General features: G+C 31.5%; 4 protein-coding genes across 4 annotated transcripts in view; 1 reads left to right on the top strand and 3 right to left on the bottom strand.

Moving 5' to 3' along the window:
- Positions 1 to 1967, bottom strand: part of LOC119830437 — a 6430-nt gene extending 4463 nt beyond the window's left edge. Inside the window, exons 1-2 of the mRNA XM_038353464.1 lie at positions 1777 to 1967; positions 233 to 473 (exon numbers count right to left, since the gene is read on the bottom strand). Coding sequence (XP_038209392.1) covers positions 233 to 473; positions 1777 to 1834 — 299 coding nt within the window. The 5' untranslated portion in view covers positions 1835 to 1967. The remainder of the gene's footprint in view (positions 1 to 232; positions 474 to 1776) is intronic.
- A 4221-nt stretch (positions 1968 to 6188) lies between these two features.
- On the bottom strand, positions 6189 to 15271 carry LOC119830439 (protein takeout-like). Its single transcript, XM_038353467.1, has 5 exons — positions 15093 to 15271; positions 13042 to 13133; positions 9017 to 9165; positions 8515 to 8648; positions 6189 to 7210 (listed from the first exon to the last, which is right to left on the bottom strand). The coding sequence occupies exons 1-5, from the start codon at positions 15145 to 15147 to the stop codon at positions 6912 to 6914; spliced, it is 729 nt and encodes a 242-aa protein (XP_038209395.1). The 5' UTR covers positions 15148 to 15271; the 3' UTR covers positions 6189 to 6911.
- On the top strand, positions 9347 to 12600 carry LOC119830433 (clumping factor B-like). Its single transcript, XM_038353460.1, has 2 exons — positions 9347 to 11176; positions 11253 to 12600. Exons 1-2 carry the CDS (start codon positions 11126 to 11128, stop codon positions 12285 to 12287), a joined length of 1086 nt encoding a protein of 361 aa, XP_038209388.1. The 5' UTR covers positions 9347 to 11125; the 3' UTR covers positions 12288 to 12600.
- Positions 15272 to 17928: 2657 nt separating the features above from the next.
- Positions 17929 to 24100, bottom strand: LOC119830438 (circadian clock-controlled protein daywake-like). Its single transcript, XM_038353465.1, has 6 exons — positions 23999 to 24100; positions 21703 to 21845; positions 20879 to 20973; positions 19497 to 19630; positions 19011 to 19160; positions 17929 to 18100 (listed from the first exon to the last, which is right to left on the bottom strand). Exons 1-6 carry the CDS (start codon positions 24060 to 24062, stop codon positions 17946 to 17948), a joined length of 741 nt encoding a protein of 246 aa, XP_038209393.1. The 5' UTR covers positions 24063 to 24100; the 3' UTR covers positions 17929 to 17945.
- Positions 24101 to 25374: the final 1274 nt, after the last annotated feature.

The raw sequence follows: 25374 nt of genomic DNA, 5'->3' as shown, positions 1-25374 counted from the left end.
AGATTCGAAATTCAAATGTAATATTTTTTTATAATTAAGTGTAACAGTATTTATGGCCAGACTAAGTATATATAGTAAAGAAAAAAGCTTACTAGTTTATAGTTGAGAAATTTTGAATGGACAGAAAATTTTTTATCACAAGGCGGGATGACCCCACATGGTTCTTGCTTTTATGAAGAACTTGACAACCACATTAACCATCAGAACCATATAATCACAATTATTTACTTACTTAAACTTTTCAATCTTAAAGTTGCTTCCGCCGTACGCTTTCATATTCTTAATGGTTGCTTTTAACCTTAGGTTGGTAGCCGTCCTGTCAAGTTTCAAGGTTGGTACACTGAAGGGCTCCAACGCCGGCACATTGATCTCGGGGATACCACCCAACAGCTTAGGTTTCAGGACGTCTATCGCGTCTAGGATACATTTCTCTATTTGCGGATCGTTCTTCTTGCATTGCGGGAAGTAATCCGCTGTAATAACAATGGTTTAATGTTTAAACTGCAATATTATATATGTAGGTTGATTTTGTAAATGTCATAAAATAAAATTTTGTCTTGGGTAATTATATTGTATATATTTTATACAATTATTTTCAGTATTTCCGCTTTAGAATCGTCTCATTAGAAAAGAATCTGTGTCAATATTAGTCAGTATTTAATATAATACTAAGTACTGGTAGATGAAAAAACAAATTAGTTTAAAATTGCGATATCAATAGTTATAATTTGTACAAGCCCCTAATATATCATCATCAATATATCAATCACATCAATATATCAATAATTATTGAAAAAAAAAAAAAACAACAAATAGGTGCATCGATATCCACAGCATTAAGCGAGTATAAAATCCATTTTTAGTGCCAGTTTACGCTACAATTTATAGCAATAAACATAATATTACTAATATTATTAGTTACTAGGTAACATAGTTTTAACTATCGCGCAATTCATTCTAAAGGCATTGTCTCACTAAAGACCTTATTATTTTATCGTTGCGGATAAATTCGACCAAGTCGTTATATTGCAATGTAGTTTCATAATGTTCCGTTGCAACACATCCTTTCGGGACATATGTCATTGTATCTGCTTAATAATAATGTATTTAACCTCAATATTTGTTTATGAAATATTGATTATCGTGTAGTGTGTGTGTGTTGTTTTTAACACGCTTTTATCAGCTTCACCTCTATCTTTGTATGTAACCGACTCCTTTAAAAACTGACCCTCTTTAGAAGGGCAAATTTAATTTGAACTTTATACACATATTAAAGATCGATATCGACAATACTATAATTTCGTGAATTTATCCTAGTGTCGCCATAAAATCACTAGAATAAAATATTTTCCTTTCGTATTATGTATAAGAGAGCAAGTGAGACAATTAGATCCTATCATAAAAGCGCATTTTTTAGTTCTTTAAACTATATATATATTTTTTTAATAGTCTACTTTTATTGTAATTTAATAAACTTTGCCACAATAAGGTTGGTAGAGAGATATATCTACGTATTTCTTAGAGATAATAGTGGTAATTAGGTGATTATATATTTGAATGGATCATATTTTGCTACTGAATTTTTTTTATTTAATTAGAGCCTTGGAACAATAACTTAAATCACAACACGCGAGATTATATAAACAAGTATTAAGGGAAATTATACCGAACATATTAAAATCTTATTATTTACTTATCTATAATCATATAAAATCTTATTTGTTTTGATTATCTGAAATTTCCATCACATAAACGGTATAATTAAAATAAACTTACGTAAAACCTTCCCGTAAGCGCCGATGACACAAAACGTAATAACTAGCAACACTCGCATTATGACAAACCAAGTATCCGGAACAGAAAAGCAAATAATTTAAAAACTATAAAGTAATTTCTGTTTCATTTGCGGATACTTTCACGGCAAAGGAATACGCAAGAGTGCGCGGTAGCCGAATTGCGTCTGATATTTGTATGGAAGGAGTGGCAGCACTGCATCGGCTTGGGTAACTGGAGGAAAATAAATATTTTGGAGGGATTTATTATGCATTTGTACGCTGGCCTTAAGTTTTCATGCCAAACTTTGACATTACGCCTATGTACACTACTTCCTTGCTTTATTTACAAAAGGAAGCCTTGTGGAGCTTGCACAATGCTCGTATTTACTTTTACTTGCATCTTGTGAGTTTTAAACTTGTCGTTGTGGATTATCCTGTTTAATGAAACGGAAGCTGAGGTCGTTTTTGGAGTTAATTCGCGCCAAAAACAACTTTTATTTTTAATCAAGCGTAATATTGACGTAATTAATATTAGGGCCGAAATTTAAATTTGTATTTATTATATTTAAGTCGTGTTTTTTTGTTAAAATTCCTTAGGAACATATAAATATTCTCGGGATTACCGGTTATGATTTTTTGTGTATTATACGTGGTTATACTAACAGAATGTCTACCTACATATAAAAGGACCTTTTTTCTGAACCGACAATGTTCTCAATTCTGTATTTCTTAATGATGTAATTACTCTATAATTCCGTGGGTTTACAAATGATCTCTTTGTATATCTTGAATAGGAAATTATTGGCATTTGGTCCCATTTTACATTCTGGAGAAGTACCTACCTGGTACGTCATGAGCTTTTTATATAGGATAGCTTTATATATTATTTACTGTACATTAAAAGCGGGTGGTAGCGATTTGTCTATAAAAGATTTCCGACTTTTTACACCACCACTAAACGCAAGCCTTCCGTATGGGTTATCCGCAAATAGTGTTCGACTTTTAATAATTGTTTCCGTGAAGCGTTACATAAAAATGTCTTGCAAATCGACCTAGTACCGTTATACAATCTGTAATTGAGTTATCTCATTGTAAATATTCTTATTATCGATTAAATAACGCATCGATTCCGTTTCTAAAAGTTGCCAGTTTATTTTGAGCAAGTCCTTGTTTAAAAAGCCCGGAAATTAGGAATGTTTCATTATTTATTAGTGTTTTTTGGCCTCATTGTCTAGATATTAGCGATTTAGATAGCAACTCCGTGATGTTTCAAATTCTATTTGAAATTTCCGGGTTCATAAAGAGAAATGTTAAGTGTTGATACACCATTGGTACCGCGGAGAACACTTTTTTATGAATATAGTGATAAGAGAGTGGGCATTAACTATAGTTCCGTACAAGGTAAAGCGCGGCTGCGAAATAAATTAGTCACCAATCCAATTTATGGCCGTGCTAATTGTTACTTTACCATTATTTTTTATCTGTTGTTTTTGCGGCATAAGAAGTACATCATCTCGGAAAGTTTCAATTGTCATTTTGCTACAGAACATTATAAATGACTAAACAATATCAATGCAAGAAAAGAATAAATATAAGTAGTTTAACATACCGAAGTATTGTGAATGTAACATCATAACTGATAACATACATAAAACATCACAATTATTTTGTTTCTTATTTGTTACAAAATCTTTACAAATAAAACAAATGACGACGGTAATACAGCATCTTTGACCCATTGTACAACCAAAATGTAACTTCAAATGGGGTCGTATTTAACGAAGCCACACAAAGTTTATTAATTAAAATTATAAATTTCCTTTCTGAATTCAAATATAACGTCATAATCTTTTATTTCGATTTCTTGTCCTGTTAGTATATCTTTTAACAACTAATGCATCTTCTGAAAAATTTCATCTTATTTAGATAGAAGTGGATGATCACTTGTATGTCTACAGAGCGAAAATTATATTTTATCAAATTATCTTCAATATCTCTCAATCTTCAATAATCTTCTTGAACGTATACCATAAAAATATGGGACCAGGTAACAACGGCGACATCGCCAATGGGTCGTGGGGTCTTAATAAGATAAAGTTTTCGTGCTTCTTCATTATTAGATCCGTTGAAGCACTTTTAGCAGATATATTTTCGTTGATCAATCTCATTTCTATCATGCTCTGCATACTAACTTATATCATGCTATCTAAATATTAAAATATTTCACTTTTGCATAAATTTTGCAATTTAATGAAATGAAAGAATTCACACAAAAGTCAACCGCTTTTTGAAATTTATTCTATCCTGAGAAAATCATTAGGAAGCTCTTTACCGAGTAACGTGGGCTGCATTTTTATTAATCTGTCAACACAGACGACGCTGGGGCAAGTGGCTAGTCATGTATAAAGTAAAATTCATTAATTTTATAATCATTTGGCGACAAAATGTTTTCGTTATTCATTGTTTTATTATTCATGTATGAACAATGTTTTTGCACGCACGTACGCATTTAGGTGACTTCCCTTCAAAACCAAGTTGTAATTTTATGGTGTGGTTTCGTAACACCTAGCGTAACTAGTTATAAGACGGCAACTAGAATTTGTAGCATATCTTGCTGCAAAGATATTTGATATTAATTACCCAGTGCGAGTATTATTGTCGAAAAAAACTCAATATAAACTCAATAAATCAATATAAGCTCTTTGCCCAAAGTTTCTCGTAATTGTTAAATGTAATATTTCCTTTTTTTTTCGAAATTAAAATTCGTATTAAAATAGTTGTACTGAAATACATACGATACGATAAAGTGACACATTTTTTTGTTATATTTCTTTTTATAGGTAAATTATGAAGAATATAAATGTCTCGAAACTTTATTTTTTTATTCGCATTATTAAAATTATTTGCTCCGACATTCCACTAAAAACTTGTAGCTACATCTACTACAGGCTTAAAAATTTCGTGTAACCAAACTCATCCCAATTTTTTGTATAATTTTTTAGTGATACTTATCCTGGTTACCTATCATGGCATCAGCGGGAATAATTCCAGTGTGGTAATGAGATGACCTGTATAGCGTGTATGTAAACTCATTGGGAAAACACCTCTTTGACGAGAAGTTTTCTATTTAATTTATTTATTACGCAAAGAAACAGAACTAGGGAAGAATGCTGACCCTAACTTCGAACTATTGATTATGTGTCTCGATAGGAAGTTTCTTTAATTTATTAAAATATTAGCTTTTAAAATATTAGCTTACAGTTTTCGTAAAAATGTCTTACGTTAAAATCCTTATTAAAACTGTGTTTCATTTGTCACTGTACATTTAGATACTAATATATTAATCAAAAAAAAAAAATAGCTAAGTCGTAACTTGGTGGTGGTCTTATATTTACTTAGAATAGACTAGAAACTAGACTCCATTTGAAGTATTCATAAAACCTACTTAATAAGATAACCGGAGTCATTCGTTAATAATTTTCCATTAAATTTTAGTACACGTTATGAAAAATAAAAATGGCAGCTTCGGTATTTCTATTTTTATTATTCTCAACATTATTATTTTTTTTATAATTATAATACAAGTTTTTGGAATACATGTTATTTCAAAAACTTATATAAATAAATATAAATCATACATTCACCATCATCAGGGTTCAGGCCATAATCCACCACGCTGGCCAAGTGCGGGTTGGCAGATGTCACATGTCATCGAAGTTTTTGTTTCTCGGACATGCCGGTTTCCTCACGATGTTTTCCTTCACCGTTTTAAGCAGTGGTGATGTTATCTACATGCACAGATAAATTGAAAAATCAATTTATTTCCTGCACGCTCGCCCGGTCTCGAACCCCGACCTATCGATTTTAAAGTCCGAGGTTCTCACCACTGAGCCACAACTGCTTCATCAAATCATACATTGTTTCGTCATATTTACCCAAAATAAACCATTTTTGCACCCCTACTTACGCCTAGACTACTATAATGGTATAACTGTTGATAAATGTAGCTTCAAAGTAATATAAAATTTTATATCCAACACTTGCATGATTAAAGTTCCCGTGTAATGTACGCTCAGGTGAAACTTTTACTTTAAAGTTTTCAATGCCTTTCTATACGTGTTTTTTGTTTGTCGTGTTATTTGAGTAAAAAACTGTTTTTTGTTCAAGTTTGGGGAAAATTAGTTATTTTTCATTCAAAAACCTTTATTTTTTTATTCAAAATGCTTAACTAAAAAATTTAATTCTTCTTCGAATAGTTTAATTTAAATCCTCCATAATGTGATGGACGTAAGAAATTATTAAAGCGAAACAGGGCGTATAAATGAAATCACTTCAGTGTTTATCTCAACATCATATTAAATTTTATTAAAAAAGTATAAAACCGATTGGTGCTTAACATTAATATTTACAAACATAAGCATATCCTAAAGTCTAAATACATAAAACTATCACCATCTTATAATAGCAGACATTTGGTAATTAACATAAAATTTCTGAAAAATAATTTTGTGATCAGTTATTTCCTCATAAAATCAATCCTCAATAACCAATCGTCCCTAATTCATAAAACAATCATACGTTTTCTACAAGTAGGTACACTATTTTTAAACAGCCTCAAAAACTATAGCCTTCCGTAATGCAAACTAAATTTTTATTGAAAAGATAAACTAATCATCCTCAATAAAAAATAGTAATATATTAATTAACCAACTAAAAAATCACATTTTCAAACACTTTATCACAAAAAACCTAATGACTAAAGTATATATGGTGGCTACGGAAAGATGCAACTTATCGTCATATATCAAGCATTCATTAATCCGGAATCTGTATCATAATATGTATAATATGTATCGTAATAATCTGTATTCATTAAAGGAATTGACAATAACTTATAATGCTAAAATATAATTATCCCACACACATACCAAACTTTTGAATTTCAATGAATAATAGCTCAACAAGTTAATACAAGCCATTAGGTTTCAATCGTATGGAATCCTCGTGTAGAATAATCTATTTTTCTTTAAAAATTACTGAACGTTAGCTGAAAGGCGACAAACGTTTAACTAAGTACAGTATAAACAAAACAAAAGGACTCTAAGCTTCATACTGTGTAGCCACGCGATTAAATATTTAAGGGAATAGCTCCTTATACGTAAATTTGGATGTAATTTTATTTGATATCTCTGTGAATATATCTGCCAAACTCTTCTCCATAACCGGGCTGATTTCTGAGAGGAAAACTTGAGAGTTTTCATTGATGACCCTGTTGGTAGCTGGTCCCAACACGGGATCACCGTCGAACAGGTTTGTTAGATAAATGGAGGAGTCTCCTACGCGTAGCTTGACTTTCATTGGATCAAATTTTAGGTATTCGTCGTCACCTCTTTTCTCTTTGTGTCCACGCATGGTGACGTTGCAGGCGTAATCCTCTGTAATAACAATTATAATTTGATTTATAACATTGATTACTGTTTTAAAATAGAAATTAAGTAATAAATTAGGTTCTTGGCACTGCCATATTCCAGTCATCTTGATCATATATATTCCTCTGAATTTGAAAAATTGCTTTTATTTGTTTCAAAAAATGTTTTTCGATACACAATACTTCGTAAGAAACGTAAAGATAAGGCGTAGGGAGTTTCAATGTGAATAATTTTAAGGTATTGCATAAAATATAGTAATGTAACATTATTTACTTTAATTTTAAATAACAAAAACTCTGATAAATGATCTAAATTGTATTCAAACAAACTTCAATCTGTATGGTTATTTGAAATTTTAAAGTTATAGCAAATTAATTTTGGTCAAATAATTATCATTGACGTTTTAATTTGGTTTTACGCTTTTCTTAATAACATCAAGGTTAATAGCGATAGATAAATCGCATGAAATCCATAAAATCTACAGTTTACATTCAAATGTTACTTAGTTTAATTCCTGGTTTTAAAATTTTGAATACATTCCTATATGTAGAATGTCATAAATTTCTCATTTCTCCTAATAAAAATTATAGAAAAGCAATGTTATTATAATCATACACCATTACCTAATAAACCTTCTAACCTACATGCATATGCATCATGTTATAAAAACCCAAGATGTTACGAGATGTATGTAATAAATGCTTGATAACACTATACGCTCGTTAACACACATTCCGACATAGTATAATGTATGTATGATCATTATTTATGATGCTGCCCAGAGCATTATGGTTTCGTAATTCTTACCAAATAACTAAGATAGAAATGATTCGTTTGTAATGTACAATTAATTTGATAACATTGTGACAGCCTTCATGGCGGTTGTAAATCGGTCACTCGAAAAACTGATCAGTGTAACAGATGTATAAGTGCTTTTATATTTCAGATTAGATAATATTTCACAGAGTCTGCCTCAATTTCTTAAGAATTTTATTCTTTAAGACTAAAACTATTAAAGAAACATTCAATTGCAGCTAACTATCGGATAAAGCTATACTTATCATGTGATATTTAGCATTCTTAATGAAATAACCAAACTCACAAGCATTTGATTGTTGTAAAAGCTTGTCCTACAAAAATGTAAATATAGTATCATAACATTATTTACAAGAATGAAAAATTTGAAGACATGTATCATCTCATCTGTGGTTGATTATGGACTGAACCCTCATAGGAGGCCTGTGTCTCTGCACTAGGACCACATATAGGTTGACGGTGATGATGAAGATGATGAATATTAAAAAACTCACTGAATGATCCCGTGATATTTCCTCGGCCCTGAAGACGAAGTAGCAACACATGTATGTCCATTTTATATTTCCCAGCAAACTCCAGCTTTGGCAATAGCAGCTTGAAATCAAACTTGTTTTTATTCAGGTCCGATCTGAAAATTTATAAAATTTCATTAGAAAACTTCAAACCCAATATTTTCATACATTATAATTTCCATTCTAATAATATTGGGGACATTAATAATAACTTCGTAAGGGCAACACATAACCATGAGGGTTTGATTTCTAGGTTAAAAATCTTACTTTCCCTAACCCTTAATTCCCCTTTAACAAGGAGCACAGATTGTGGTAAATCTAATTGTTTTCTAAGAATCAAACTCGATTGAAGACTTAAACTTAAATATAATTAACAAGGTTATTTCCATATACTAACAAATACTCATTCATTGCCATTTTATTCACTCTCTACTTGTGGATATTGGGAATGACATTCCAACAATGCGTAATAAAATATACTCACTTCAATTCTGTAATTTTGAAGTTGCTCGGTCCCCTCACTTTGACATCATTGACCACAGCCGTTAACTTCGCTCCCTGGGGTCCTCTTGCTAATGCAATCTGACCAAGACTTAAGGGTTCTATTCCGGGTACATCTAATTCGGGAATGCCCTGAAATTGATATTTGTTTGGCATTATTCATCGTGTTTGATTACTATAGATTAGATTTTAATCTAAAGATGTATCTTTACATAGCAAATGCGATAGTAATTCTATCTGTCTGTCTTCTTCTTCACGCCTAAACCACTGAACGGATTTTAAAGAAAATAACTTCGGATGTAGTTGGGTTTTTATCGGAATGGACTACGCGAGCGAAGCTGCGGTTTTACATATACAACTATACCAATTAGTACAGAACTTATACAACGCATGTACATGGGGCGGTTTTATCACTCGTAAGCGATTTCTTCCAAGCAACCCATTATTTATGATAAAGAGATAAATCAAGTGGCAATAAAAGACGATTATAACTAATTAGGTTAATTTAAATTATAATTTTACATATAAAAAATTAAGTTAAATAAATAATATATTAATATGTATAAAATATAAATACAATTATTCTACCTTACTTATTCACGCTATTGAAACGTAAATACATAGAAAATAATGAATAATACATATGGTAGTCATAAATCATCGTACAATAGTAGGAAGTTATTTTCAATAATAAACGACAATAACTAAATTTAGATACCTAAAAGATTCTCTAAACGTTAATGGAATGAAAAACGCAACACAAACAAATAATAGATTTAATTCTATGTTCATTTAATACTTCTTACCTAATTTACTAACATTGCAGTTAAATTATTTACAACAACCATTAATATATGCTAAGTTCACTTAGAAATATGTTTATTAAACAAATGTTAAGCGAATCTTAAATCTTTTGCGTTTGCTTGACACACTTGTCTGTTATGAAATAGAACTGACACTGACATACTTTCCAATTTACTCCGAATTATTTTTTAATCCGAACTATTGAAGCGAATTTAACTGAAAGCATAGTGATGTTTGAAAAGGTTCACGCTTATTGGTATTAGTAAATACAAATATAGTATTATGTTATCTGTGGTTATAACAAGCTTTCTGCACAATGTGTCTGTCCATTACGCCAATAACTGTGGATTCAAACCCTTCTATGAAACAATATGACAGTTTATGTGCAGTGTACTTTTCTAGTCCCTAATAATAACAATATTTATTCCATAATCATACAGCAACCAACTGGGTTTTTACGAAAATCTAACAGTTTATAAAGAAAAAACAATTTTATGTACTCTTTTAAAACGAAAATGCCTTTAAAATATTCATAATATTACTATAGAACATTTTTTTTAATTGTACAACAATAGAAAAAAATGATATTGCATTTATAGGATATCCTATTATAACAATTAACGCAACGAAATCCATTTTTATTCGATAATCGATGTTATGCAAGAGTTCATAATAGCGTTGGCCCGCAAATATGACGATAGACATTTTCCGTTTTGAATTGCTCAATGAATTTATTATACTAGGTCGTTAATATGCACGTGCTTTTTCCTTTGTTTTAATTATATAATTGTGATTTGAATTTATTTCATGCCAATTACTTTCATTTATTTTTTTGAGGTTTGATATACTGTGTTTTATATGGGTTCGAAACAACAACAAATTTTATCATAATGAATTCAAAATGCATATTAAATGCACCGAAACGAGGGAGCGCGCCATAAAGTTGTATTAATGAAATATGAGTGTCGAAGTCAATAGATATATTCAATTTAACCATAACATGAAATAAGTACTTAATTTGAAACCACAATCGTTAAACCAGAACGTGTTTATTACATTGTTGACCTGCTGTCGTCATGAATGGCTGGATATGGAACATTATGTATTAATTTTTCTACACTTGACATACGATATCTCGAAGTGTCCATAATAAATACGCAAAACGTACGTGCTCATTGTTTATTTGATAAAAAAACTAACAAAGTATGACGAACAATTATGCTCTCCTATCAGTAAATAGTCTAGTATATAAGCCACCTGTTTTGTAATTATTTCAAAACAGCGCAATATGGAGCACTATCGGATCGTCCTTTACGCTGTTCTATTTATTATTTCCCAGGTAAGATAGAACAAAAAAATAATGAAAAATGTATAATGATATTTAAACATATTTTAATGGTGAATATTTCTTTTAGTGCGATGCCGGTGTCTGCAATCGGAAAAATACGGTTGTAGAAGTTAGAATTCCACAACGCACTAATGTAAACGTAAAATATCCACCTACGACAAATCCGGTGCAATTCGTGCCAAATCCATTCGGTTCTGGAAGAAATCCTTTTGGAGAATGCTTCACATGCCAGAAATCGGGCTGTAGTCGGTGTAATAGAAATGAATACAAAACACCAACCTCTCTTCCTGGTTCTAGAACTAATATTATTATTGATGTCACTGGCTCTAAATCTAAACCATCTACAGTACAAATCACAAGACCTGGTACAGCATCTCCCACTAAAAAGGGAACTCTAGTTGTTATCCAAGGCTCATCTTCTGCAACTAGTGACAGTAAGGCTGTAGCAAATGGAACAGATAACAGCGCAGCTGCAGCGGCATCAACATCAACCTCAAATTCAGAAATTGTTGCTGATTTTGCAGAAGAGGATACAGCTCCAGATGGCAGTAAGAAGAAGACCGAAGATATATTCGTTGCAGATAACTCACAATCAAATTCATCTGCGGTAGCCGCTGCAGCATCCAATGATCCTAAAAATGCACCAAGTGCTAAAGCTAGTGCTCCTCCAAATGGAACACCTAAGGCTTCAGCTTCAGCAGGAAAACCGAATAAAAGTTCTCCCAGCAGTCCTTCTTCAAGTAGTGAAGAAGATGATGACCAACCAAAAGACGATAAACCAGACAATCAAGATGATGATGATTCCTCAGAGCCTTCTCAACCAGACAAAGAAAAGAAAGACAAAGGCGCAAAGCCATCTTCTGATGAAGAACCAGCATCCAGCGAAGATCCAAAGAACTCCAGTGAAGAAGACTCCGATAAACCAGAGAAAGATACGAAGCCAAAAGAATCTAAAAAGTCAGATTTGGATAAACCAGATAATGATAAGGACTCGAAAGATTCCAGTGAAGAAGATCCTGATAAATCGGACACAGACGAAGATAAGGATAAGAAGGATAAAAAGGATGATAAGGATGATAATGATGATAAAAAAAGTGAATAACTAAAAATCCTTCTACTATTAAGACCAATACCACCAAAAGCAGATGAAAATGTATATAAATCAATTTATAATTTGTACAATAAGTAATTAAGATGATGCTTTGGTGTGATATTCCATCAATGTGACATAGATAATAATTAGATAAAAGGCAAAAAGGTGTAAATAATTATTATTATTTATTTCTATTTATGAAAGCTGTAGTTTGTCGTACAAGAAGAAATTATTAATTTGCAGCTTTTTTAATAAATAAATACAAACATATACATACTTTTTAATTTGTGACATAAGCAAAAATATTCAATTTTCAGTTGCAGCTAGCTGGATATAATAAACTATTAAAATTAATAGCCTTTATTCAATTTTTAAACACCATTATTGCGATAATTAAGATGATGCTTTGGTGTGATATTCCATCAATGTGACATAGATAATAATTAGATAAAAGGCAAAAAGGTGTAAATAATTATTATTATTTATTTCTATTTATGAAAGCTGTAGTTTGTCGTACAAGAAGAAATTATTAATTTGCAGCTTTTTTAATAAATAAATACAAACATATACATACTTTTTAATTTGTGACATAAGCAAAAATATTCAATTTTTAGTTGCAGCTAGCTGGATATAATAAACTATTAAAATTAATAGCCTTTATTTAATTTTTAAACACCATTATTGCGATCTCATTTTTATTGCGATGGCATAATTTATAAATATTTTCGTAGTAGCCTCTAAAACAATATAACTAAAAACTCACCTTTATAAGCTTAGGTCGCAGCTCCTCAATGGAGTTCATGATGCATTTGTCCACGTTGGGGTCATCTCGATGACATATTTTGATGTACGGAGCTAAAATAACAAATATTTTTATATAATCCTATTAATATTATAAATGCGAAAGTTTGTATGGATGTATGGATGTTTGTTACTCTTTCACGTAAAAACTGCTGAACCAATTGCAATGAAATTTGGTACGTAGACAGCTGGATAACTGGAATAACATATAGGCAACTTTTTATCCCGATATTCCTACGGGATACGGACTTACGCGGGTGAAACCGCGGGGCGCAGCTAGTATTAAATATTTTAAATACGCACCTACTGCTAAAAATAGAAGGTTTTTCCAACCCCCTATAAATAAATAAAAAGTATCGATTCTTATGACAAACAGCCTATAATTATTATATTTATAAACCGATTTCAAAAAAGGTTATCTAATCGACTGCTTTTTGATTGTGTGTTTGTTACTTCACAACTATATTGGTTCAACCGATGTTGATGATTCTTTTTTCATTTGAAAGCTAGTAGTTATGGATATTTGGTTTGGTCCGAAAATCTGACGGCGTTTAGTTTATTATTAAAAATATTTTTTTAATAATTTATAGAGATGAAACCTTTCTTTAACACTTTCTTTCAATAAACTAATAAAAAAATATAACAGTTATAATATAATAAATATAAATAACTAAAACCTGATATTTGTTCTTAGAAAGTGACCTTACATTAATTCCGTAATTTCATAAATTATCGATATTATAAACAAAATTACAACTCATATTTAACAAAGGAAAAAGTTATAAAAAAAACATTCATTAACTATGACATTATTTCACCAATAAAAAGCTATTCCTGAGTAACACGAGCTGCTATTTCTTTGTCTATTTACCAACAAGGACAAAGCCCATTCGAGCGCCTACAAGAATTATTTAATCATATTATACTAAATTATAACATTGTATGTATATTCAGTTTATTATTTAGTAACTAATCAGTTTATGACCAATTTAGTAACAGATTCAAACCTACCAAATTACAAATTTATAACTGCTACATAACAAAAACGATTATGACGGCGCAACATACTTAAAATTACCTAATATTTTTAAAGCGTATGTCCCACACACAAAATAATTGATTGTACTTAAAATCTCGCAATAAACGGTCACTGAGTGTTGACATGCAGTTTCAACATTATCAATCGATAGTTATGATTGTAATGCTAGCTTGTTTCGTTCCAATTATTGAAAATAAAACATATTTACGTGTATGGACTGCTTCGATAACGTTATTTTTTTTGGGATAAGAATCCCATATATGTAAATAATCACTATAAACTTAAATTTGTGTGACAAAAGTGACATTAATTGGTTATAAAATAGATTTGTGGCTCTTTATATAAATCACGACCCTATAAGAGGCAGATAATAAGATGCAGCATATCTTAATCCCATTTTACCTATAGTTAACAGTATATATCTTTATTACAGTTCACGTTATTGAAAAGACTTCTGTTCTAGGACAAAATATTTTATGCATAGATACAAACCACTAGATTACAGATATAATGTGTGTGTTAACATTTATATCATCGTCTTGTGCTTATATATACATCGCTCTGCTAGACCTATGAGTTTTCAAATTTATTCCTTTTGTGAAGTGAAAATTTCGGACAATTTCACAGGTACTACAACTTACTCTTTCTTTAAATAATAATAGTAATAGACCGTTACACTAATCATTTGCGGAACAACGTAAGGTCGATTAAGTAAATTTCTATTATGGAAAGACATTTTAAAATGATTCAATGCTTCCTATATAGGTATCATAAAAAGTTGGGATCCGCAAAATTTGCCAATTTTTAGAATAACGAAATTAAATTATTAACTGTGCATTAGAATGTACACATTAAATCGCTCTTGCTTACTTTTTTAAATATGTCAGTGTCCCTTACGAAAATTGTGACTCGAGCAAAAAACATGATAAATAGTCCTTAGCCCTTCTTTTAACAATAGTATGCAGCATACTTACGAATTTCAGCACCCACAAAATGCAGAGCAAACAGGAACGAAGCGATAGTCAACATTTCGTTATCTTGCACAAGAAACTCTTTCGTAAACTTAACATTTATGTGGCAATGCCGTAGGTTCGACCGGCCGGCCCGATGCTTGCTCCGGCACTGAGCGGTCTACTTGCTAAGGACATGTGAACGTCCACCACTTGACCAGCTCGAAAAACATCGATCATCCCCCTCTAATGCTGAGCGAACGAGCGAGACACAAGTTTCCTATTACATGGTGGAAACTGTCTGATCCCAGCATCCGTTTTAGCACGAGACCTGTTGGCAAATTTTCCGATGTTTTCCATTATGTATATTTGCGGTAAGTGGACTCCAATTACTTATTACAACTAGTTGAGTCAAGGACTGCCTTCTTTTAAATTAAATTTAAGTTTAGTATCAATTCCCTAGTAGTGGAATGTAGAGCATGATTTGCACATTATTAGTTAGACAATTATTAATGTAATCATAACAAATTATTGTATGAATGCTTCTTCCAATGGTCAGTAAATAAGCATAAAATTCTAGTATAGACAAGGAAGAGCATTTAAAGTGAGTATACAAATATTCTAGTTGTACTTAAAATTGGCTACACCACCTATTCAGAAAACCCCAATTTCACACGGCCAGCGTGTAAATAATCCCATATTCTACCTACCTCTTCCAACTTACAAACACGTTTAATACATACTATGCCTAATATAGATGCTCGTTGCTTGTTATATAAAAATGTGACAAAACGATAGAACCAACAAATAGTGCATAGGCATTGCATAGTACGCACTTAGGCTTGCCAGCAACATTTGCATACTCGTAAATTCGACCTAGTTCCTACAACGTTTAAAATGCAATTTTCTCAAATCTTATTAGCTGATTTTCCCCAAAACTGTATCGGATTCCAGAAGATAAAGTTCTGTGAAAGATAAATATCAAATAAGTATCACGTTCTTTCAATTTTAAAACGAATGAACAACCTTTCATGTATGTAACAATACACTGTAATAAAAAACGTATGTTTGAACAATTTATCATTACTCCTTCCATCTGGTATGTACCACAGTTTCCATAAAATCATATTAAAAGTGATGATTGTTGTTAAATTAAATGAAATGCAATATACACGATTAAAGTCATACAACCAAAATAATATAGCGTACAATATCTGGGCTACAATTTCCCAATAGCTGGTAATATTATATGGTTATACGAGTATATCCATTGCCTATAATTTGCCAACACAAATTTCAAAGCTAGTAATATTTTTATCATGAAATAGCACCAATTAATCAGCTTCGCGTTTATTTTAAAAAGTTTGAAAATGACAACTATATAATAGGAATATATAATAATATATTTATAATAATAATATATTTTCCTGACCTATAAGCCTCGCTTATTACTACAGAAGAGAGAACCATTAAATATAATGAAGAAGGAGAACAGTATTTGAGAAGGCTAAGAGTGTTACAATATAAAGGCAGTTAAAGAGTTTTATAATAAGTACCAATTTTAAACTGCGTATTAGGTTTCTATTTGTTTATCTGAGATTATAAAATGTGATATTCTAGAACTGCGTTGACTACGTTTTATAGAAATCATTCATGAGGAAGAAAAAAGTGCATTAATGGAAACAAACATAAAATATCCGCGCGGATTAAACGCATACCTATGCCGCTTCTGTATAACGGCCACATCACGTTTCTATTTAATCTGTGGCACATTAGTACCATCTTCATAGTACAAGAAAAGATTAGCCAATTAACTGCTGAGACAAAAAATTGCCTCTACTGCCTCTGCACAAAATTTTTCCCCACGACCGTTTAGCCCGTGTTTAACTTGGGTGTTCGGTACCAGTAACACGCATTCCTTTCACCAGTACCGGGATATGGGTGTATGACATTAATTCCGTTTCCTTTAGGTGATGCAAGGTGGTCAAGGCGAACCACCGTACTCCTAACTAATACCGTGAAGATGCATTTTGCAATCGTAGTCTCACGACTCATTTCCATTGTAGGGATGTATTTCTTTATGAATTATTTCTGTGTATTTTGTGTTAAATTTTGGCGATGGCTATTTTGAATATGTGATCTGGAAATCTTGGATGAAATTTACAGTGTGCTGTTTTTGGATTTTATAAGATCGACTTGTCTAGTGATGTCATGATCTGGATAAATTAAACATATATGTAGTATCATATTCGTTCAAAGGGGTTCTAAGCCCTTACCTTGCTGCTTCGCTGTCTGTATTAAATAATAATAACTACTGATTTGAGTATACATATTAATAACCCCATACACAATGTTTTTTATTGCTTCTTACGAAATAACCTGCTATAATTTTCTCTTGATTATTTCGTAAAAAGGGAATCATATTTCTATCAGAACTTCCCCCGATATGAAAGGATAACTCATAGCACAGTCTGTTATTAAACGTTTTAAAACAATACATTTCTTAACCGGCACAGTGATTACTGCGTCCGCCGATCCAACGGAAGGGTCGTAGGATGCTTGGTACAAATCCGCCGCTCGAGTAATTAGAAAATATTATCAAGGTTCATGTGTCTTAAAGGAATTTTTGTAATTCATAATTGACTAGCACCCTTACTTTCCTTTATCTCTTAAGCAGACTGAAAAATTTGTTGTCATTTGGTCCCAATTTAAATTTGGGATGGTTATTCCCTTCCAGGGACGCCAGTGACTTTTTTTGTAGAAAAAACTATAATATGCATACTAGGAAAGTCGTTATGTACCTACAAACCTCCATAAATAACTAAATATGGTTTATTCTATAGGCAATGAAACGTCATAATTTTAATTAACATTTATTCAAGGCATTGGGAAAAGATCTTCTAGAGGCAACGGGTGGACAATCTTATTGGCGGAGTCCAGCAGCACTTTGGCGACGGTCTTCTCGAGGTATGGTTTGATCGCTTGCAAGAACTCCCCTCGGTTTTGGTTAATCGCTTCGTTTGTAGCTTCCTCTGTTATATGGAAATTAAATAAGTTAATAGGAAATATACAGCTTTTTGTATAATAGATCTTATTAATCCCCGACGCATAAAGAGGGCTAGCTTAGATTTGAATTCGATGTATGCCTGTGTGAGTCTAAACTAAGATGTAGTTTTTAAACAATTGATTTCGCAGCCTATTTTTCTCTTGGAAGAATATTTTTTCAGAACACTAATATGAGTATAAAATGAAAGGGCTTGAATGGTGAAATACTACTTACTATGTAAATTTCACATTCAAGATAGGCAAGAACACAAACAGGGTCAGGGGTTTTTCATTTTAATAAAAAAAAAAACCTAAGGGCAACACACTAGGATATAAGACAAAATCAAAAAAAAAAATTATAAATTGAACGACACAAAGCATACATTGCATTCACTTAAAAAGTTATCGAGGTCAATAACCAAGCTCCTTAATCTATAAATCAAAGTAAGTTTGAACAAGGTAAATGCATCCTGGCTTTCCAACAACAACATCCAGCCCAAACTATACATATAGACAATACTTTTTTGCATATATTCGGAATAGCAAATCAAGAGAACAATTACAGTATACAATTGAGCTATAATATTAACACAACTTGTATAAAATATAATAAATCTCAAACAATAAAATTGTTTCAATATATTTTTACCCACTTATATCACTACTATATTACAAGGCCACCTAATAAAGTACACTGCTTTGGTCAGAAATAAAATGAAGAAAGGACTATTAACTGTATTGATATGAAGAAAGTTAGTCCTCGGCGAATACAATCTGTAGGCAAATCCCTAAAGTAAAATGGGTCTCTCATCTCCGCTTACCAGGCAAGAGTATAGCCGAACGCTAGGTTATGAAATCGTTAAGCGCTTTCCTACTGTTCATATAAAAATGACTTACCTAGCGCCTTGTCCCCATTAAAGAGTCCAGTGAGACGAATATTGTAGTCCTTCAGGCTTAACGCAACAGTCATACTTGTGAACTTCATGTATTGCTTGCCGTCGCGTTCGTAGACTTTGGTCTTCAATTCAATGTCTGCGTCGCATTTCACTGAAAATGGATTACAAATATTGTTAACAATCAAAAGTAATTTTGTTGTTATGTTTATTGGTCAATGTTTACAAATTGTTTTCAGGTGCCACATGAATCTAAGGTTATTGGTTTATATTTTAGTTTTTATTCATATTAAACACAGTATAGATTTTGCTTTTAGATTTAATTTTATTATTACAAAATATGAATGAAATATTTTAAAGATTACAGAAATTCGATCATGAGACGGGTACGGCGAATGGATCAGATTCCAATCCCACTTTATGATCGATTTTTTTCTATTCTAAAAACATCTTAAATATATAAAGAATAGACAGAAAAAATCATAATAACCTGCATCGGCGTAGAGTTTTCCCTGTCCCTTAAGCGGTATTACGAGTATCTGAGCGTCCATCTTATAGTTGCCTTCCAGGTGAAGGAGTGGGAAGCGGACACGGGCTTGAATCGTGTACGTTTCTAAATCAAGACTGGAAATAATATTACCACTGTTATATCTGTGCAAATTACGTACGTAACATTACGTTACATTTATTGCGTTTTAAAAAGAGTATTATTCGATCATTTAGAGCTCAGCACCTGTAAAGATGGTCCAAGAACTAGAATTTCTATAGTTTAACACATGACTTATAACGAAAAAACCCCCACAGAACTTTAACATCAAATAGTAGCATGCTGATGTTGCTGTGTGTGTGCAATATACTGAGAAGCCGGAGGACCGTATTCTCATACTCACTCTTTCCAGTATATTCTTTTATCCAGTCGTTTATCCTTTTAACATAAAGGATTGACGGATGCCCTAACTCTGCAAATGTGCAATTGTGATCGCTAACCATAAGCCGAACTACGAAAGCAATTAAAAATAATTAAATGAGCTGATGATGATAAGAGATCACACGCACTTGGCTAGCGTAATGGAATATGATTAGAAACTTGTAAATAAGTACTTCAAAGGGCTGAAGACAATGAAAGGATTCAACAAAGAAATATACATATAATAGGATATTTCGCTTCCTATCCATCTTCTCATGAGTGAATTTGGGATGTATTTAGATTTTAGAATGTATGTTACTTTGCCCGAAAATCTCAAATAAATAAATAGGACATGATTTCCCATGATGACATACTCTTTTGAATACATTTAAATAAACCATTTATTTAATTTCAAATAAACATCATCTTTTTAAGTGTACGATGTACCAAAAGAATATTTTATACGCCTTAAAAAATATAAAAGCAAAACCGACTCAACAAACATATAAGTGCATTTTAATATTTTAATACGCCTTATAAAACATGAATTCATTAATTAAATCTTCAGCTTAAGCAATGCTCTACTTTTAATTCCATGTTTCTCTTTTTTTATATAATCAGAGACTAATATATCATGCAATGATTTTAGTCTATTAAAGAAAATTAAAGCTCCTTGAGACAGCGCAAAATAAGGACCATTCGAAGTCGGAAGCTCCTTGAGACAGCGCAAAATTTCGAAGTCGGTGCTACGTTAAATTTTTTTTAAAAGAGGTTAATGTTATGTTTTATTTCTACTATTAGTGAGAAACTAGATCTATGGTAAGACTTGTATGGTTTTCTTATAGATTCACTGTTTATATCATCTACGCATTGCATTTGTATTGATAACATTATTTATTTGCAGTCGGTTAAAAGTAGACTGGACATTTCAGCTTATATTATAGTAATCAATTATTTATACTTACTCCAAGCTTTTAATCGAAAAATTGCCAGCGCCTGAAACTTTCACATTTGTTGCTGACGCCTTGAGTGGCGCCAAGTCGCCATTAATAGCTACCACCTAAAAGCACAAAAAATATATATTCATAATTATATAGCACATACACACGACTCACCTGCTTATCGTCCTATCAAAGTACTGAGCGTACTAATAATAATGTATTTTAATAGCAAAAATAATGTATACATATGCTTTAGAGTTATAAACAAAACATTACGCTTTTGTTAAAAATAAAAAATCGAAATTAATGAGCATAAAATTTATATGAAATTACGATTAAACATGATAATGACTTTAATAATCTACATGGCTCCATATGCAAATGGGTAATATTATCGTTAAAATTGAAATTAACATAGATTTAATTTTATTTCATAGTTAGTTAGTGTGAGAAGTATTCATATAATGAGCAAAAAAATGACTGCATTATCTTCAATTTGTTTCCCGCGAAAAATAAAGACAATTTAATTAAACAATGATTTATAACAGTTTTTTTTTTACTAGGTAATTAAGAAATTAACATAATTAAAAAAAAAAACAGAGATGGTCTATACGTACTACTAAATAGCACTTAAAAAATATAATATATTCTGTACAATAGAACATCAACAAATTATGTGCCCTAATTTATGAAATTCGATTAAATTAATTTAACCTAAACATTATTTTTCTAACTCTATAATTTGACGTTACAAAGACCAGCAAGACCAGTGATTCAGTAATTATTTTATTTTATTTCTTAATATAAACTACTTTTTCAATTGCTCTCAATGAAACATTATGTCTTACCTCTGTTATATAAAACGGTTCGATACTGGGCACATTGATCTCCGGTATACCAGCTATCAGGTTGGGGCGAAGGCTTTGTACGGAATTCTTGACACATTCATTGATACTGCTCTGATCACGTTTGCACACCTTGATGTATTCCGCTGTAAATACAGATTGTTATTACGTATTGAAGTCAAGATTGTGAACTTGGATACTCTTTTACTTCATTACATGCACAATGTAAATATGGTCTTTTAAAGTGGAAGATATAAAAAGGCTTCGTAGAAAACGTGGATTCCCGCTGAAAACAGAGATTTTCAATGACCACTATTGCCTGAAATTCATTTAGACTGATAACTAAAGACCTACAATTAAATGTATATTCGTTAGTAAACGGTCTAATATTAAGCATTCAACTTTCCTTGTCCTGAAAACGTTTATTTAAGTGTTGTTTACCCTTTGTAAATCATGATATGTTATAAATATTGAAACATCTATGAAGATCAACGACTTTTAGCATGTCAGATTATACGAGGGCTATAAATCGATCTAACTCGGATTATTCTTAAATAATGACAAAATATGTCATCCAGGTTCTTTAACCTATTAAAGAGAATTTAGACAAATACAGGGATCTCGACAGATCAAGCATATTATTATGTTTCCCTCAATGTTAATGACAGTAATTGTTGCATACATATTGACAGTTTATGAAGTAGTTGCACGTAATACAAAATCACACATTTATAATGATAGCTGACCGCTTGTGACTGAATAACAAACCATTTGTATACCAAACACATTATAAAGTGATAATAACAAATGTGTATTTAAATTATGCACGGAGTAGATTTCAGTCGTAGAGAAAACAAGAAAATCCCATTCGCCTTTCTTATTCCGTATCCTTAATGCTTTCTTTTTTCTAACCGACGTCACAAAAACGAAGGAAGCTCTCAATTCGAAAGTATTCGGTATTTTTTGTGTTTAATATGGAATTGTTATTTGATTTCGTCTTATTTAAGGGTTTAGAGTGGTACCTACTCCCATGGACATCAGTAATCCTTTTAAAGGAAGGGAATTATTAAACGTAATGTATCGAAAATATGTACTTTTAACACTGTTACAATTTACCTGCTATAGTTTTTTTTATATTACTCTTATTTGATGAATGTTAAAATCACAACATCCTTGTAGCATACTGGCCTTTGGGTTTTAATTTATATATATATCCAAAAATGTATGCTTTTATCTGCAGCTTAAACACAATAAGTTTTATTTAAAAAAATCTTAATTTAAAATCACAATTTTTATGAACTATTACTTCGCAATAGTTCTTCGTCTCATAACATCGAGTGATTGTACCCACAAACATTGCAAATGAATCCTTTAATGTACCGACTCTCAACGATGACCCACGGAGATCTGCAATGATGGCCGATGATGGTTGTATCTACTCGCCCAGCGCTTATGAAGAGGGGCTGATACATAAGTTTATTCGAATTACGAAGATGATACACTTTAGTCGAATTTGCTACATTTAAATGATATAAAATAATGAAATTCATTATTCCGAAGGTCGTCTTATCCACGGAACGCTATTATTCCAGTGGAATTTTACATAAAATTGAAGGCACTCTTCTAGTTTGACCTCTATTATGTTAAATTATTAATTATAAATAATTTTTTATAATTAAATTATGTATGCATGTATCCTATTAGTGCGGCTGAGTGGAATTCGCGTCCATTAAAAACTTTATAAATATTATAATAATAGCCCACTCAAAGGATTTGGCCTCAAAACTTAATAATATTATTATAAGGTTATAATTTTAATGATATTTTATACATTTTTTAATCCGTGTAAAATATAAATAGTCAACATAGTCTGTTAAAATATTACTGTAATATCTAAACTGTTTTAACAATGTAGTATTATGCATTATTAACTATTTTATACTTAAGCAAGAAAGGTTTATATAAGGAATGCCAGGGATATAACTACCTGTAGTTTCTACAAAATATTATTGTTTTAGAAAATATTGTAGACGCTATGCTTGATGAAAACTATGTAAAAGTGGAGATTAGATCAGTTTTAAAAATAGAGCAATATCACATAACGTCTAGTCAAAAATAAACAATCCCGTCCCATTATTTACAATCATAAACTTATTACTTATTCCTTGAACAGTAAACTTAATAAATTTGAACTGTACCAAACATTTACTGTTATATCCCATAGAACACAAAAGGAATCCAAAATTAATCGCAGATATCCACACAATTTCCCATTATTAATAGATGTATGAATACTCACGCAAAGGTACCGAGAGCACGTTGCTAATCAAACAATATAACGCTAAGAAGACTACGTGGAACATTGTGTACGATTGAATGTCTACCGGCGACTATAATCCCACATTCCGAATGATACATTATATACCTGACGTGAAGAATTAAGTATCAAGGTGACGATCACGCTAAAATCAGCGGTTTAACAAAAAAATGGGACAAATGAATACCTTTTAATTGTTGGAATCGTTTGTTTGCATAATTAGGAGGAAATACCGTGAAAGGGTGCTGTATCATCGAGCGCGAACCACCCAAACGGCTGCTTGTTTCTTTTATCATTTGGGGAAAATTATTTCGGAATATCCATTAGGAAAAAGCTTCGAATTGATAAGTGTAGTCGCTGGATTTTTTACTATTGCTGTTCGAAGAAGAAAATATATATTTATTTGTTTTTTTCTGTTACTTCTACTACACTACCTTATTACTTTTCTATTATTAACTCCTGGTTATAAAAGACATAATAATTCCTCTTCTAAACCATATTCAATATTTTTTTTTTTTTTACTTTCTATTTTAATGTTGCATGTTTAGTATTCGGGATTTTCAACAAGAGCTGACTGGCAAAAAAAATTGCAGAAAGGTGTTTTGGCAATGTTTGTTACAACAAGAATGTATTATTATTGTTTTTTCATTTAAAATAGAAGAAAAGTTCTAAAAATATAATTAACTTGGATCGACAAACAAACAACAATTGACATGTATTTAATTGCGATCCATCTAGATGACAACCCTAGAGTTTATGCGAGAGATATACCTGTCCAGCAGTATAAACCCTATTTTTCTATTCCTACAACAGAAAAAAAATTGGTACCTAAACTTTCACTTTTATACAGGTACTATGCACACACTTTTCAGAGAATAATGAAATAAACTTCAGATAAAAAAGATAATTAGAGTGAATCATTTATTTTTAACTTACTTTCGCTGTCCAGATAGTATAAAAACCATGAGGCAACTGTGGACTGCTTTAAGATTCCTACTCTCCTAGCAAATATTCATGCCTTCATATAAGACAGTTTATGTGTTTGAACACCGACTTCAATTCTACTTATTTTTACTATTTGTTGTACTATAAAGTAACCCAACAAAACAGCTACTGTTAACTGGTGAGAATGACTTCCCTTAACCATCTTGTTTGTGATTGCCTGATCCCTTTTGTCAGTCATAACCTTCATGGCTACTCTTAGATGGATGCAAAGCTTTCGTCCATACAACTTAAAGTCACAAGGCAACTGCTGGAAATCGTTAAGGAGTTCATGAAACTGTATTTTGCAGTGCTATTTAATACTTGATGAAAAAATTATCAAATGCAGTAGTTGCCTCTAGGATTTGGGGACATCC

Source organism: Zerene cesonia, chromosome 11 (genome assembly GCF_012273895.1).
Source record: "Zerene cesonia ecotype Mississippi chromosome 11, Zerene_cesonia_1.1, whole genome shotgun sequence".
Taxonomy (NCBI): Eukaryota; Metazoa; Arthropoda; class Insecta; order Lepidoptera; family Pieridae; genus Zerene; species Zerene cesonia.
This window is presented reverse-complemented; position numbering and strand designations above follow the sequence as displayed.